Source organism: Sinocyclocheilus grahami, unplaced genomic scaffold (genome assembly GCF_001515645.1).
Source record: "Sinocyclocheilus grahami isolate Dianchi unplaced genomic scaffold, SAMN03320097.WGS_v1.1 scaffold203.1, whole genome shotgun sequence".
NCBI classification, from domain to species: Eukaryota; Metazoa; Chordata; class Actinopteri; order Cypriniformes; family Cyprinidae; genus Sinocyclocheilus; species Sinocyclocheilus grahami.
Window position 1 is genome coordinate 1,925,122 of NW_015505382.1, and position 11,708 is coordinate 1,936,829.

Consider the following 11,708-nt stretch of genomic DNA (forward strand, 5'->3'; position numbering starts at 1 on the left):
TCATAATTTTCTCACCCTCATGTTGCTTTAAAACCTGTATGACTTTCTTTCTTCCAAGGAACAAAAAAAGAAGATATTTTGAAGAATGTTGGTAACATTTTTGGTGACCATTGACGTCCATTGTATGAACAAAAACATTTCTTCTTTTATGTTCAGAAGACAGAAAATATGAAAAAGAAAATAATAATTAAGAGCGGAAAATCTCAAGAACATACAGCAGAACAGAGTTAAGAAGAGTGAAAAATGCACCAAGGTTTTAAGAGTTCAGCGATATTTTTTGGTTCAAGCTCTAAACTAAGTATGTTAGTCCAGAACATGAAAGAGAACATTTTCTGAACAACATTCAGATCATAGTGCATTTATGTCATATGTAGATTGCAGTCATTTAAATTGTACTTCTGAAAACCTGAAGCTGTATTATATGCAAGCAAAGAGGAGTCTCCTACTTGTGCCACGGAGAGCTGAAAGTAATTTGCCAGGCAGGTGATAAGGGTGGATCTATTCTGAGAAGCAGCACATACCAGCACTCTGTCACAGTGATGCTGTTGATAACACAGTATTTTAAGCACACTTAGCACAAAATAAAGATACCATGGTCTTTGTATGGTAAATGTTATCTAGTGTAGTTAAAAGCAAACTCGAAGCTCATGTTTTTCCAAGCAATTTTTTTTAAAGATTTTTTTTTCTTTATTAATCAGTTCACAGATTCAAAAGTTAAAAATTCATAATATTAATTTCTTAAAATGGCAGAAGTGGGTGTAATTGTGGACGGCTATAAATTAACTCTTTCAAACCAGGGAGGCTATAGAACAAATTATTTTTAAGGAATAAAAGCCTGCCATCTAGTGGCTCAATTGTGAATTTGTGTTCAAAAATTTACAAGTAATGTCAGTGTAGAGATTACATGAAATAGGTACAGATGTTTAATAGACTTTACTACTTTCCCCACTAATTTTTCAATACTCCTCAGTATTTAAAGTAACAGCGTTTTGGCACTTGCGTGATTGGTCAAGGTCTGCCAGCAAGGGCAGAAAGTCTTTGTTCACTGATGCCCTACTGTGAAAAAATGGCACAGCTGGAATGAACATCTATTAATTAGAACACAGCCAGAGGACATATCTGTAGTGCCTCTCTCTCTCTCTCTCTCTCTCTCTCTGTGCCTCTTTTTAATGTGCTCATATTGTGGAGTAAGATAAAACCAGAAACACTGTGTTCATAAGTAAATTAGTTAATAATCTGTAATTATTTAATCCATTTAATGTTTTTGCAGGAATAGGTGAGGTAAATTGTTTGAAAACATTTTATTTTGTTATTGTATTTGATATAATTTTATACTTTGGTGGGTTTTTTAGCAACTCACATTATTTATGGCTTGAGCTCCAAATATTCATTAATAATATCAAGTAAAAACTACAGAAAATGTTGGAAATATGTCTGCACTGAAAAGTTATTCTTATTAAATTACTGAAAAAGTTGTACAGAGAAGATTCACAGTGAAGTACAAATAGAGGCAACAACAAGTGTAACATTTACAGTATAGTATATTTCTTCCTTGACTCTTTTCCCTGATCCTCGACTCTGACCCACAAGTTTATTGATGAAAAATTATGGTAAAATAAAATATTTGGCAGGCTGCTTTTGACATTTTGGATTTAATGGCAGCAGCTGTTTGGATGTTTAGACGTCCCTCTAAAGATCTTCAGTACTGCTCTGCAGGGAGAAAAATTATGTTTATGAAATATGAAGCAAAACTGATTTTTAAGCACAAATTGTGGCTTATAGTGTAACTTCTGTTTAAAAACCTACTGCATTTGTGTCGCTAGGGAACAGTCTCTCCTTGACAATGGTACAAATGTCTGTGAAAATGTAATCTTCTTCTCGATCAGCATCAACCTGACCAAGCACAGTGAGACAGAATTGTGTTTCACAACATAAACTAGACAGTTTTTTAAACAAAGCAGCATCTGTAATCATCCACAGAACAGCCCATGCTGTTAAAACCAGCTGAATTCAACATTTAAAATAAAAATAAGCAAAGAACAGCATCTTACCCTTACAATAAGTCCTCTCTCCTGGTAGTACTTGGCAATGAGTGTGATATTGTGTTTAAATGTATCTAGTCTCTTCTCAATAGCGTGAGTATTGTCGTCGGGACGGCCCTGCTGGGACGCTCTATTCTCTAGACGCTGCCGGAGTTGCTGATTGGAGCAGGCAAGCAAGATCACCAAGTCTGGGGAGCCAATCTGAAGGAATACTGTATGAGTGTCATTCATAGCATACAAAGACTTTTTTCTGTAGATCATATACTATATAGAGTAGACCATCAGAATGCTGAATATCTGACCTGCTCCTCAAAGGTGAACGCCTGTGAGATCTCTCTGGGGAATCCATCCACAATGAATCCTTTAGCATCCTGCTTTTTGATAAACTGATGTTTCAGCTCTTCAATAGTTGTCTCCTGCAGGATACCATGCCAGAACAACACTAGGGTGACTAAAGTACTATGGATTAACGTACACTACTTAGATGTTTGGGGCATTTATTTGTTAAAAAAATACAGTAAAAAAACTGTCACACAATCCTTATATACAGATTTGGTGCTCAATATGTTGAAAACATTAGCGTTGCTTAAAGAGTAAACACAAAATTTAGTGGAAATGTTCTTACCATCAGGCCATCCAAGATGTGTGTTTCTTTATTAGAACAGATTTGGAGAGACATTTGGTAGCATTACATCAATTGCTCACCAGTGGATCCTCTGCAGTGAATGGGTGCCATCAGAATGAGAGTCCAAACAGCTGATAAAAACATTACAATAATCCACAAGTAATCCACACGACTCCAGTCCATCGGTTAATGTTGTGTGAAATGAAAAGCTGCATGCTTGTAATGAACAAAAATTCATCATAAAGATATCTTCCATCATCGATTGTTTTAACTTCAAACGTTGCTTCCAGCTAAAATACGAGACTTCTATCCATAACACTGCTATATTCACTGCAGAGGATCCATTGGTCAGCAAGTGATGTAATGCTAAATTTCGAAAAATCTGCTACAATGAAGAAACAAACTCTACATCTTGGATGGCCTAAGGACAAAGAGTGAAAAATTTAAGGGGGTCTGAATACTTTCCGTACCCACTGTATATATATATATTTTTTTTTTTTGGTGAACTCATTTTATTTTTATACATAATATGAAAATATGCTTTTAATTTGTTTTAAATCGTTTCTTTAAGAAAAAAAAATCGTACTGACTCGAAACCTTTGAATGGTAGTTTATGTTATTTTAGTAATTAGGCAGCTGTAAATACACCATATCTGTGAAATTCACACATTTGGTGGTCAAACTGCCAAACCTGAGGTGCCAGTTCTCCATTGGCAATAATCTGAGCAATCAGCTCCCATTTCCTGTCACTGGGGGCATGATGCAGCAACTGGTTCCTTAAAATTTCACCCACGGACACATGCTCATAATCATAGTGATGTGCAAGTTTAGCTGTCTGAGTGCCCTTCCCACTGCCCGGTCCACCTGGAAAATATTATAGCAAATCCCACTTTACACAGAAATAGCACAATGTAAATGCTCATTTCAAATTAATTAAGGTCAAAGTCTACTGAATTGCATTTCATCCAGATCCAAGAGTTGGAATTCAGAATAAGATGAATTCAGAAAGAGAGCAGATGATTGAAATAGACTGAAAATGACAAGCTGACAGTGATGACCCGGTTGGTCAGCGGTGGTACAGCAGTCGTGGTGACGGGACGTGACGTCTCACCTATAATGAATATGATGTGTGGTCGTGGTTTTGATGGGTCAAAGACATCATATTCCTGTATGAGTCCTGAGGACTCTGTCATATCTGAGTCACTTTCTATGGAGAACTGGGCCTGGATTGGTGGCAGCCTGTCATATCGACGGTAAGGTCCGAGGCCTGGACCAGGACCACTATCTGTGGAAAGAAACGGATTACATTCACTGTTTTATTACCTCAGATGCACTCTTAATTCACTCATTTGATAGAAGCCCACACAAATCTGTGGTTAGACTTTTATTATTGAGATATTTTGGTATTTAAAACACTTGAACCATGTTTAACCTTCCTAAATTTCTTTGCAGTGCTCTTTAGTTTTAATTTCACAGCTGTCCTTCAGATTCACACTCAAAATAATGGTTCCTTCGCTGCTGGCTTTTTATCTAGAAACTGTAGTTTTAGTGATTTAAGGAAAGAGACCAATATAAAAAACACATTAATATCTGTTCTGTTTGACATTATGTGTTAATGAATGAACTGACAATAACTAAAACAGCCAATGCAGCTAAAATGCAAAGTGTCATTTTACTGTATCTATCATGTATGACAAGACTTTTTTTTTTCAAGCAGACATTTTGTTGCTTGCTAAGATAATGTGCCTTCAAATTGGCTGAATTACCGAGTTTGCAGGGGGCTTTCTTTCCCTGTGCCGGGGTGATTGGTGGTAGAGGTTTTCGATCAGGTGTAATGAAAGTGTCCCAGGCCACACATTCAGGACCCCCAAGGTCTCGTGTTTTCTGCAGGCAACTCTCCAAGAATGCCAAAGGGTCCTCGGGCCTGTGGTACATCAGCCCTGTTAACATGCTCTGTGAGGTACACACAGAATTCATTTAGTTTTGTTATATGAAATGCTTATAGTTAAGTGTTTCTGAAATACGAAACACTCAACATTTTGAGTGTTTCTTTTTATTTCAGGGTGTAGAACGTCTCGGTTACGTATGGAACCCTCGTTCCCTGAAAGAGGGAACGGAGACGTCACGTCGGATGAACGACAAATTGGGATCTCGTTTAGAGAGACCAATCCACTTCGAGTGTAAATTAAATGAGCCAATGAATATTGGCATATGCTTATTGAATATGCTCATTCAGCTGCCGCTGATCACAGCGTGAGTATAAGTAGGCAGCAGGTGCAGCGCATATTCAGGTTTTCACTGAGGAGCCGAGCCAGTGACCCGGTCGGTCAGTGGTGGTACAGCAGTCGTGGTGACGGGACGTGACGTCTCCGTTCCCTCCTTCAGGGAACGAGGGTTACATGCATAACCGAGACGTTCCCTTTCAGTCGGTCACTCTCAACGTCACGTCGGATGACTGACAAATTGGGATCCCTACCAAAGTGCCACGGATACTGCCCCTTGCAGTGTCCTGTGGAAGCCTGTGGAACCGGAACGTTGCGGAAGCCCATCTTTCCCGAAGGAGGTTTCGGAAGCACTTACACATATGAACAACCGTCTTGGAGCATATGGAAAATTAGAGGTGATTGTAACCCTCTTGGAAAATAGCAGGAAGTCTGCCGGGGAAATACAGGCTCTGAAGCTATACTGTGGACTTTACACATATGGGATCCACTTAGGTCTCTACATATGGAACCCAGCCCTCTAGCGGTTCTCACGGATTCATCGAGTGAGGGCCTGGAGCCGGATGCTCTGCCACGTCTGGCTGCCGAGGGGATGGAGGAGCTCGACAGGGTCTACGATATGGACTCTCTGGAGCGGTTTAGCAAGCCGACCCGAAGCTGGGGCCTCTCAGTGCTTCTACCCGTTTGAGGTGAGAACACTTGAGGATACCGGCTCCACACAAAGGCTACAGAACCTAGCAAACGTGTTGGGGTTGCCCAGCTCGCAGCTCTACAAATATCTGCCAGCGAGGCGCCACGAGCCAGCGCCCAGGAGGATGTAACACTTCTAGTAGAGTGAGCTCACAACCTGAATGGGCAGGGCACACCCTCTGCCTGATAAGCCAGGGTGATGTCACCCACTATCCAGTGGACCATCCTCTGCTTAGAGACGGCATTCCCCTTCCGTGACAGACAAAGAGCTGGTCTGAGGTCCTGAAGCTTCCTGTCTACGTAGCATCTCAATGCTCGGACAGGACAAAGCAAAGCTAGGGCTGGGTCTGCCTCCTCTGGGGGCAGCGCTTGCAGGCTCACCACCTGATCCTTGAAGGGAGTAGTGGGAACCTTGGGTACATAGCTGGACTGGGGCCTCAGGATTATGGCATCCCATCCAGGGACCAGACATGAAGTTTCCAGAGGTCTGGACATGGGTGCCACAGGGTGCCCCGTCTCTGAGTCAGTAGATCCTTCCTCAGAGGAATCTGCCAAGGAGGGGCTGTCACAAGGAGCATCAGTTCTGGTAACCAAGTCCAAGTGGGCCAGTAAGGCGCCACGAGCAGGACCTGCTCCTCGTCCTCCCTGATCTTGCACAGTTGCTGTGCAAGAAGGCTCACTGGGGGAAATGCATACTTGCGAAGGCCCCGCGACCAGCTGTGTGCCAGTGTGTCCGTGCCGAGTGTTGAGAGGTTTCTGGAGAGGCAAACAGGTTTACCTGAGCAGCTCCGAAACGACTCCAAATCAGCTGGACCGTCAGGGGATGGAGTCTCCATTCTCCCGGGAGTGCAGCTCGTGACAGTTTGTCGGCTGCCCGGTTGTGCAGACCAGGAATGTGAATGGCACTAAGTGACCTCAGATGCTTCTGACTCCAGAGGAGGAGGTGGCAGGCTAGTTGCGACATGCGAAGGGAGCATAGACCACCCTTGTCGGTTGATGTACGCAATGGTCGCAGTGTTGTCCGTGCGGACCAGCACACGCTTGCCTTGTAAGCGCCTCTTGAGACGGCTCAAGGCCAGGCATACTGCCAGCAACTCTAGGCAATTGATGTGCCAGTGCAGTTGGGTCCCGTCCAAACCTCCGACACTGCAAGCCCATTGAACGTGGCCCGGTGGTGGAGGCATCCGTGTAAACCACGGCATGCCTGAAGACCTGTTCCAGGGGCACTCCTGCCCAGAGAAATTAAGGGTCTGACCACGGGGTGAAGGTTTGGTGGCAGGCCGGTGTGACTTAGACCCACTGAGTGCCGTGTAGCCACACCCCCCTCAGGACTCGGCCATGGAACCAGTGTTAAAGCGGTCTCATATGAAGCAGCCCCAGCGGCGTGACTGCCGCTGCAGCTGCCATATGCCTCTGAAACTGTTTCAGTGGGACCACCGTCCTGCACTTGAACATATTCAGGCAGTTCAACACCGACTGAACATATCCTTGCATGAGGCGTGCTCGACCGAATCTAACTCCATACCGAGAAAAGAGATCCTCTGCGCCAAGGAGAGTTTGCTCTTTTCCCAGTTGATCCGAAAGCACCAAGTCCCTGTGCGCACACAACTGATCCTGAGACTGAGCTAGTATGAGCCAGTCGTCGAGGTAGTTGAGAATGTGAACGCCCTGTTCTCTCAGGGGAACAAGGGCTGCCTCCGCAACTTACGTAAAGACACGGGGCGACAGGGACAGCCCAGAGGGCAGGACTTCGTACTGATATGCTCATTCTTCGAATGCGAACCGCAGCAATGGTGTGTGGTGCAGAAGGATCGACACATGAAAGTACGCGTCCTTCAGGTCGATCACTGTAAACCAATCTCTTTGACGGATGCACCCTAAGATGCGTTCCTGCGTCAACATCTTGAACGGTAACCGGTGAAGGGCCCGGTTCAAGACACAGGTCCAAGATCGGTCGTAACCCACCCCCTTTCTTGGGTACAACGAAGTATGGGCTGTAAAATCTCATCGTCATATCGGCTGAAGAGACCGGCTCTATTGCATCCTTCACCAGTAGGACTGCGATCTACGCACGCAAGACAGGAGCATCAGCCGACTTCACTGATGTGACAGATGCCGCTGAACTTGGTGGGACGCCGGGCGAACTGAATCGCATAGCCGAGTCTGATGGTTCTCAGGAGCCAGCGAGACGGTTTTGGTAGCCAGGCACCCAGACACCATAAAAGTTTGCTTGAGGCTGCTGCGGATGCGGCACGGAAGCGGGGGTGGACGCAGGGGGCGGCCCTCGGTGACAAGCAGGCTGACGCATTGCGGATGGGTGGAGGCAGCAGCTGCCTGCCAGGGCAGAACATCGGATCACCTCAGTCTGCTCCTGTGCAGGTGAGAACTGCTGGGCCATGTTCTCGACTCGCCATTGTCACCGAAAAAGCCGGTCTGGGACACAGGGACCTTGAGGAACCAAACTTTGTTGGAGTCCCTCATGTCGACCAGACACAACCAGAGGTGATGCTCCTGGACCACAAGTGTGGACATCGCATGACCCAGAGAATTCGCAGAGACCTTTGTCACTTGGAGCGCGAGATCAGTTGCGGTTCGGAGCTCTTTTAGAACTTCCGGATCGTGACCACCCTTGCCCAGGTCCCTCAGTGCTTTAGCCTAAAGAACCTACAGTAACGTTGTAGCGTGTAAGGCGGAGGCAGCTTCTCCACAGTCCGTATAAGCATCGCCGGACAGACCAGACGAGTACCTACAGACCCGGGAGGGGAGGCACAGTTCGCCCTGCCGGGTGGAGGCGGTATTAGGACACAACTGCATCGCAACCAACTGCTCCACCGGGGGGACCTCCGTATACCCCCTAGCTGCACCACAGTTGAGAGTGGTGAGGGAGGAGGAGTTAGCAGATCGGTTTCCGGCAAAAAAAGGTGCCATCCACAACCAGGTAAGCCCCTCATGCACCTCCGGGAAGAATGGCACCGGGGCGCTGAGACCTAGTGCGGACCACCCCGAAGAACCAGTTGTCCAACCTTGAGGGCTCGGGACATGGTGAAGGTCTCCACTCGAGACCTACCCTCACGGTGGCCCGGGAAAGCATAGCCGTTATTTCCATATTTGATTCAGGCATTGCTACAGTCCCGGAGGCAGCAGCGCAGCTGAATCTTCCTCTCCAGAAAGCTCCTGCTCACCCTCCGATGCAGCAATCGACATCCGATCGTCGGGAGGAGCGCCAAAGGATACTGCTGGTACGCTCCTTGTAAAGGGCCCAGCACTTCCATTGGCAGCTCAACTGGTTGCAGAGTGTATGAGGAGCGATGGTCCCCCGAGGGTTGGTTACCCTCAGACCGCCCATGCTACTGCCTGAAGTAGCACCCGCCTGACTGCCGAACTGAAGCGCACAGGGAAGATGGTCGCCTACAACACAAACAGGGGGTAGTGCAGCCTGATGTCTGCAACCCACTCGATACGGGAAACCACCACCGCTGAAGCGCCATACCACCAACACGAAGAGCTCTCAAAGAGCATGCTGAACTCGTTCAGTCTTCTTCTCTCAATAGAGTAGTCAGGAGCAAAACGATGTGATCATTCAGCTCCGAAGCAAAAAGCTGAATATGCACTGCACCTGCTGCCTACTTATGCTCACGCTGTGATCAGCGGCAGCTGGATGCAATAATCGCATGCCAATATGCATTCGCTCATTTAGTTTACACTCGAAGTGGATTGGTCTCTCTAAGCGAGATCCCAATTCGTCGGTCATCCGACGTGACGTCGAGAGTGACCGACTGAAAGGGAACTACAGTGCATCTATTTGTGTAAACAACTTCTTTCACCATATGTTCATAATTTTGTACATCACTGACCATTGTGTTTCAACAATTGTGACATTTTTTTTTTTGCTTATTTACCTTAAAGCTAGGAAGATAAGAACATATTTTGTTTATTAGCCAAACAAAGCTAAACCATTTCTGAATGGTAAGACAGGGAGAGAAAAAATAAATAACATCCAGGGGAGAAAATAATAATTGCAAACTGTTGTTCTATCCATCCCACACGTGTTAGCAGTTCATACTCCAGGCCATTCAGAGGGACATGGAATGGAAAATCTGAGCTCTAAATAATCAGCTGTTTGCTTCTTTTGATGCAAATAAAACTGCTTGAGAAATTACATCTCAATGCTCACAGGTATCAAACAGCTAAAGACACATTCAACCCCTGAATAAAGCAACAGTGTCCAAACAGAAACAAAACAAAAGGCTGAATTTGCTAGAGGTATTAGTTTAATAACAGACCACAGCATTTTTAAGGACTAATGCAGTATTGATATGGAGAATCCTGTTGAAAAACCAGCATATGCTGGTTAGGTATGTTTTGAAGCATGGCAGCTGGTTTGAGCTGGTTTAAGCTTCTCCAAGCTGGTCCTGAACAGGAGCTAAGGACTAGCACATGATCAGCTTAAACCAGCTCATAACCAGCTTAACCAGCTCATGAGTCATGACCAACTAAGGACCAGCTTAAACCAGCTCAAACCAGCTGCCATGCTTCAAAACATACCTAACCAGCATATGTTTTTTTTTCAACAGGGAAAGAACATCAAAAAACACTGTTAAAAGTAGTAACCTGCTTTGTTACCTTAAGGTGCAATTTATACTATTCAAAACCTTAAATTTAGTATTATTGCTGTAAGTTAATGTGTTTAGCTTGACTCGAAGATGGTAAATATCATTTTAGATGTTATTAAAATCAATTAATTTAAAGTTACTTTAATTGATTGTGGCATATTTAATACTCCAAGGTCTCCAAATTGTCAACATGATAAATAATTTGCTGAAAAAACGGTTGTACACAATATACTACATGCTTTCTGTCATCTGACTGATAGTTTATACTTTTTTTTTATAAAAAAGCAAGTGCGACAGAACTTTTAGTGTAACAAAAAATGGGTCTTTTTGCTATGAAATCTTAACTGATTTTTTTAAATATAATTTTTAGTACATAAAATGACTTTTATATTGTAAGTAATATTTCAAGATGGAAGTGAAGCAACCTATGTTTGCTTGATAATTTTTTAAGTTAAATGTTTCTGTTTAAATGTTAAAAGTGAGTATAAAATATGATACATCAGGTCTTTATTTGTACATCTCTCAATCGTCATAGTATTGTATTGCATTATATGTTTTACACCCACAATAAAAACTAAAGAGCTTTTCTGAACTTACTAAGACCTATTACTGGCATATAAAGTGACAACTGATATTTATATGCATTTTAAGTAGTCCGCTATACTATTATAAAGATTTTATTGATTTGCATTATAAACTAACATAATTGAATCTTACTTTCTGGCCATATAAACATCAGCAACTGCACCAATTGCATATTTTTTTGTCAGTTTAGGTCTCTGAATGACACTAAAGAGCTCCATTTTCTCCTACTATAGCTGATATACTTGCTATGATGACAGTTTAAACAATAGTTATGCACAGAAATGAAGTTCACTACTTTAGATACACCTTTCTAAATATTCCTTATATGCGGTCTCAGTCTGAGGAGTTTGAGAGATGTTCTGTATGTCTAGTGGTATGCACACGAATCTAAACCTGCGTGTTTGCATTCCTCAGTGAACTGCGTGTTCGGGCACATGCAAGAATATTATTGTTTCAGTCCTTCTCTCCCCCTCGCTCTCCATTGCCCACATTTCCAAAGATGAGTCACATAAAGTAAATATAAAGTGCATAGCTTGTTGCCTTGGTGATAGTCAAAGTGTTGATGTGCTGAAACTCGTGTTTACAACCTTCACCATGTCCTGCCTGAGGAGATGTCATACACACGGTGATGACCTACAATATTGAGCTTCCTTATATATAGGATCAGTTTAGAGATGGAAAGCCAGTCAGAAGTGTGTTCTGTGATCCTCTGTGGACACAGTATTTTGTATGCAACTACATATCTCCCGCACAAGCACTTGTTGAAGCTGTCTGAGGAGAATCTTCCCTCTTGCTGACAAGCTTGAGACCCTCCACTTTGCCATTACAGCAACCTACTTGAGAATCACCATAGAGACACCTTGAAGTATATAATTTACCATGTAATTGTGCATGCTAAATAGACACAGACTTTTGATTAATCAATGCCCCC

At 43.7% G+C, this 11,708-nt stretch overlaps 1 protein-coding gene across 1 annotated transcript in view; it reads right to left on the reverse strand.

The window, feature by feature from the left end:
- Positions 1 to 1,311: 1,311 nt before the first annotated feature.
- The window catches only part of ak5l (adenylate kinase 5, like), a 10,997-nt gene continuing 600 nt past the window's right edge, over positions 1,312 to 11,708 (reverse strand). Inside the window, exons 2-8 of the mRNA XM_016285954.1 lie at positions 4,434 to 4,620; positions 3,779 to 3,952; positions 3,359 to 3,531; positions 2,345 to 2,458; positions 2,052 to 2,243; positions 1,807 to 1,893; positions 1,312 to 1,710 (exon numbers count right to left, since the gene is read on the reverse strand). Of these exons, the coding sequence (XP_016141440.1) occupies positions 1,690 to 1,710; positions 1,807 to 1,893; positions 2,052 to 2,243; positions 2,345 to 2,458; positions 3,359 to 3,531; positions 3,779 to 3,952; positions 4,434 to 4,620 (948 nt within the window). The 3' untranslated portion in view covers positions 1,312 to 1,689. The remainder of the gene's footprint in view (positions 1,711 to 1,806; positions 1,894 to 2,051; positions 2,244 to 2,344; positions 2,459 to 3,358; positions 3,532 to 3,778; positions 3,953 to 4,433; positions 4,621 to 11,708) is intronic.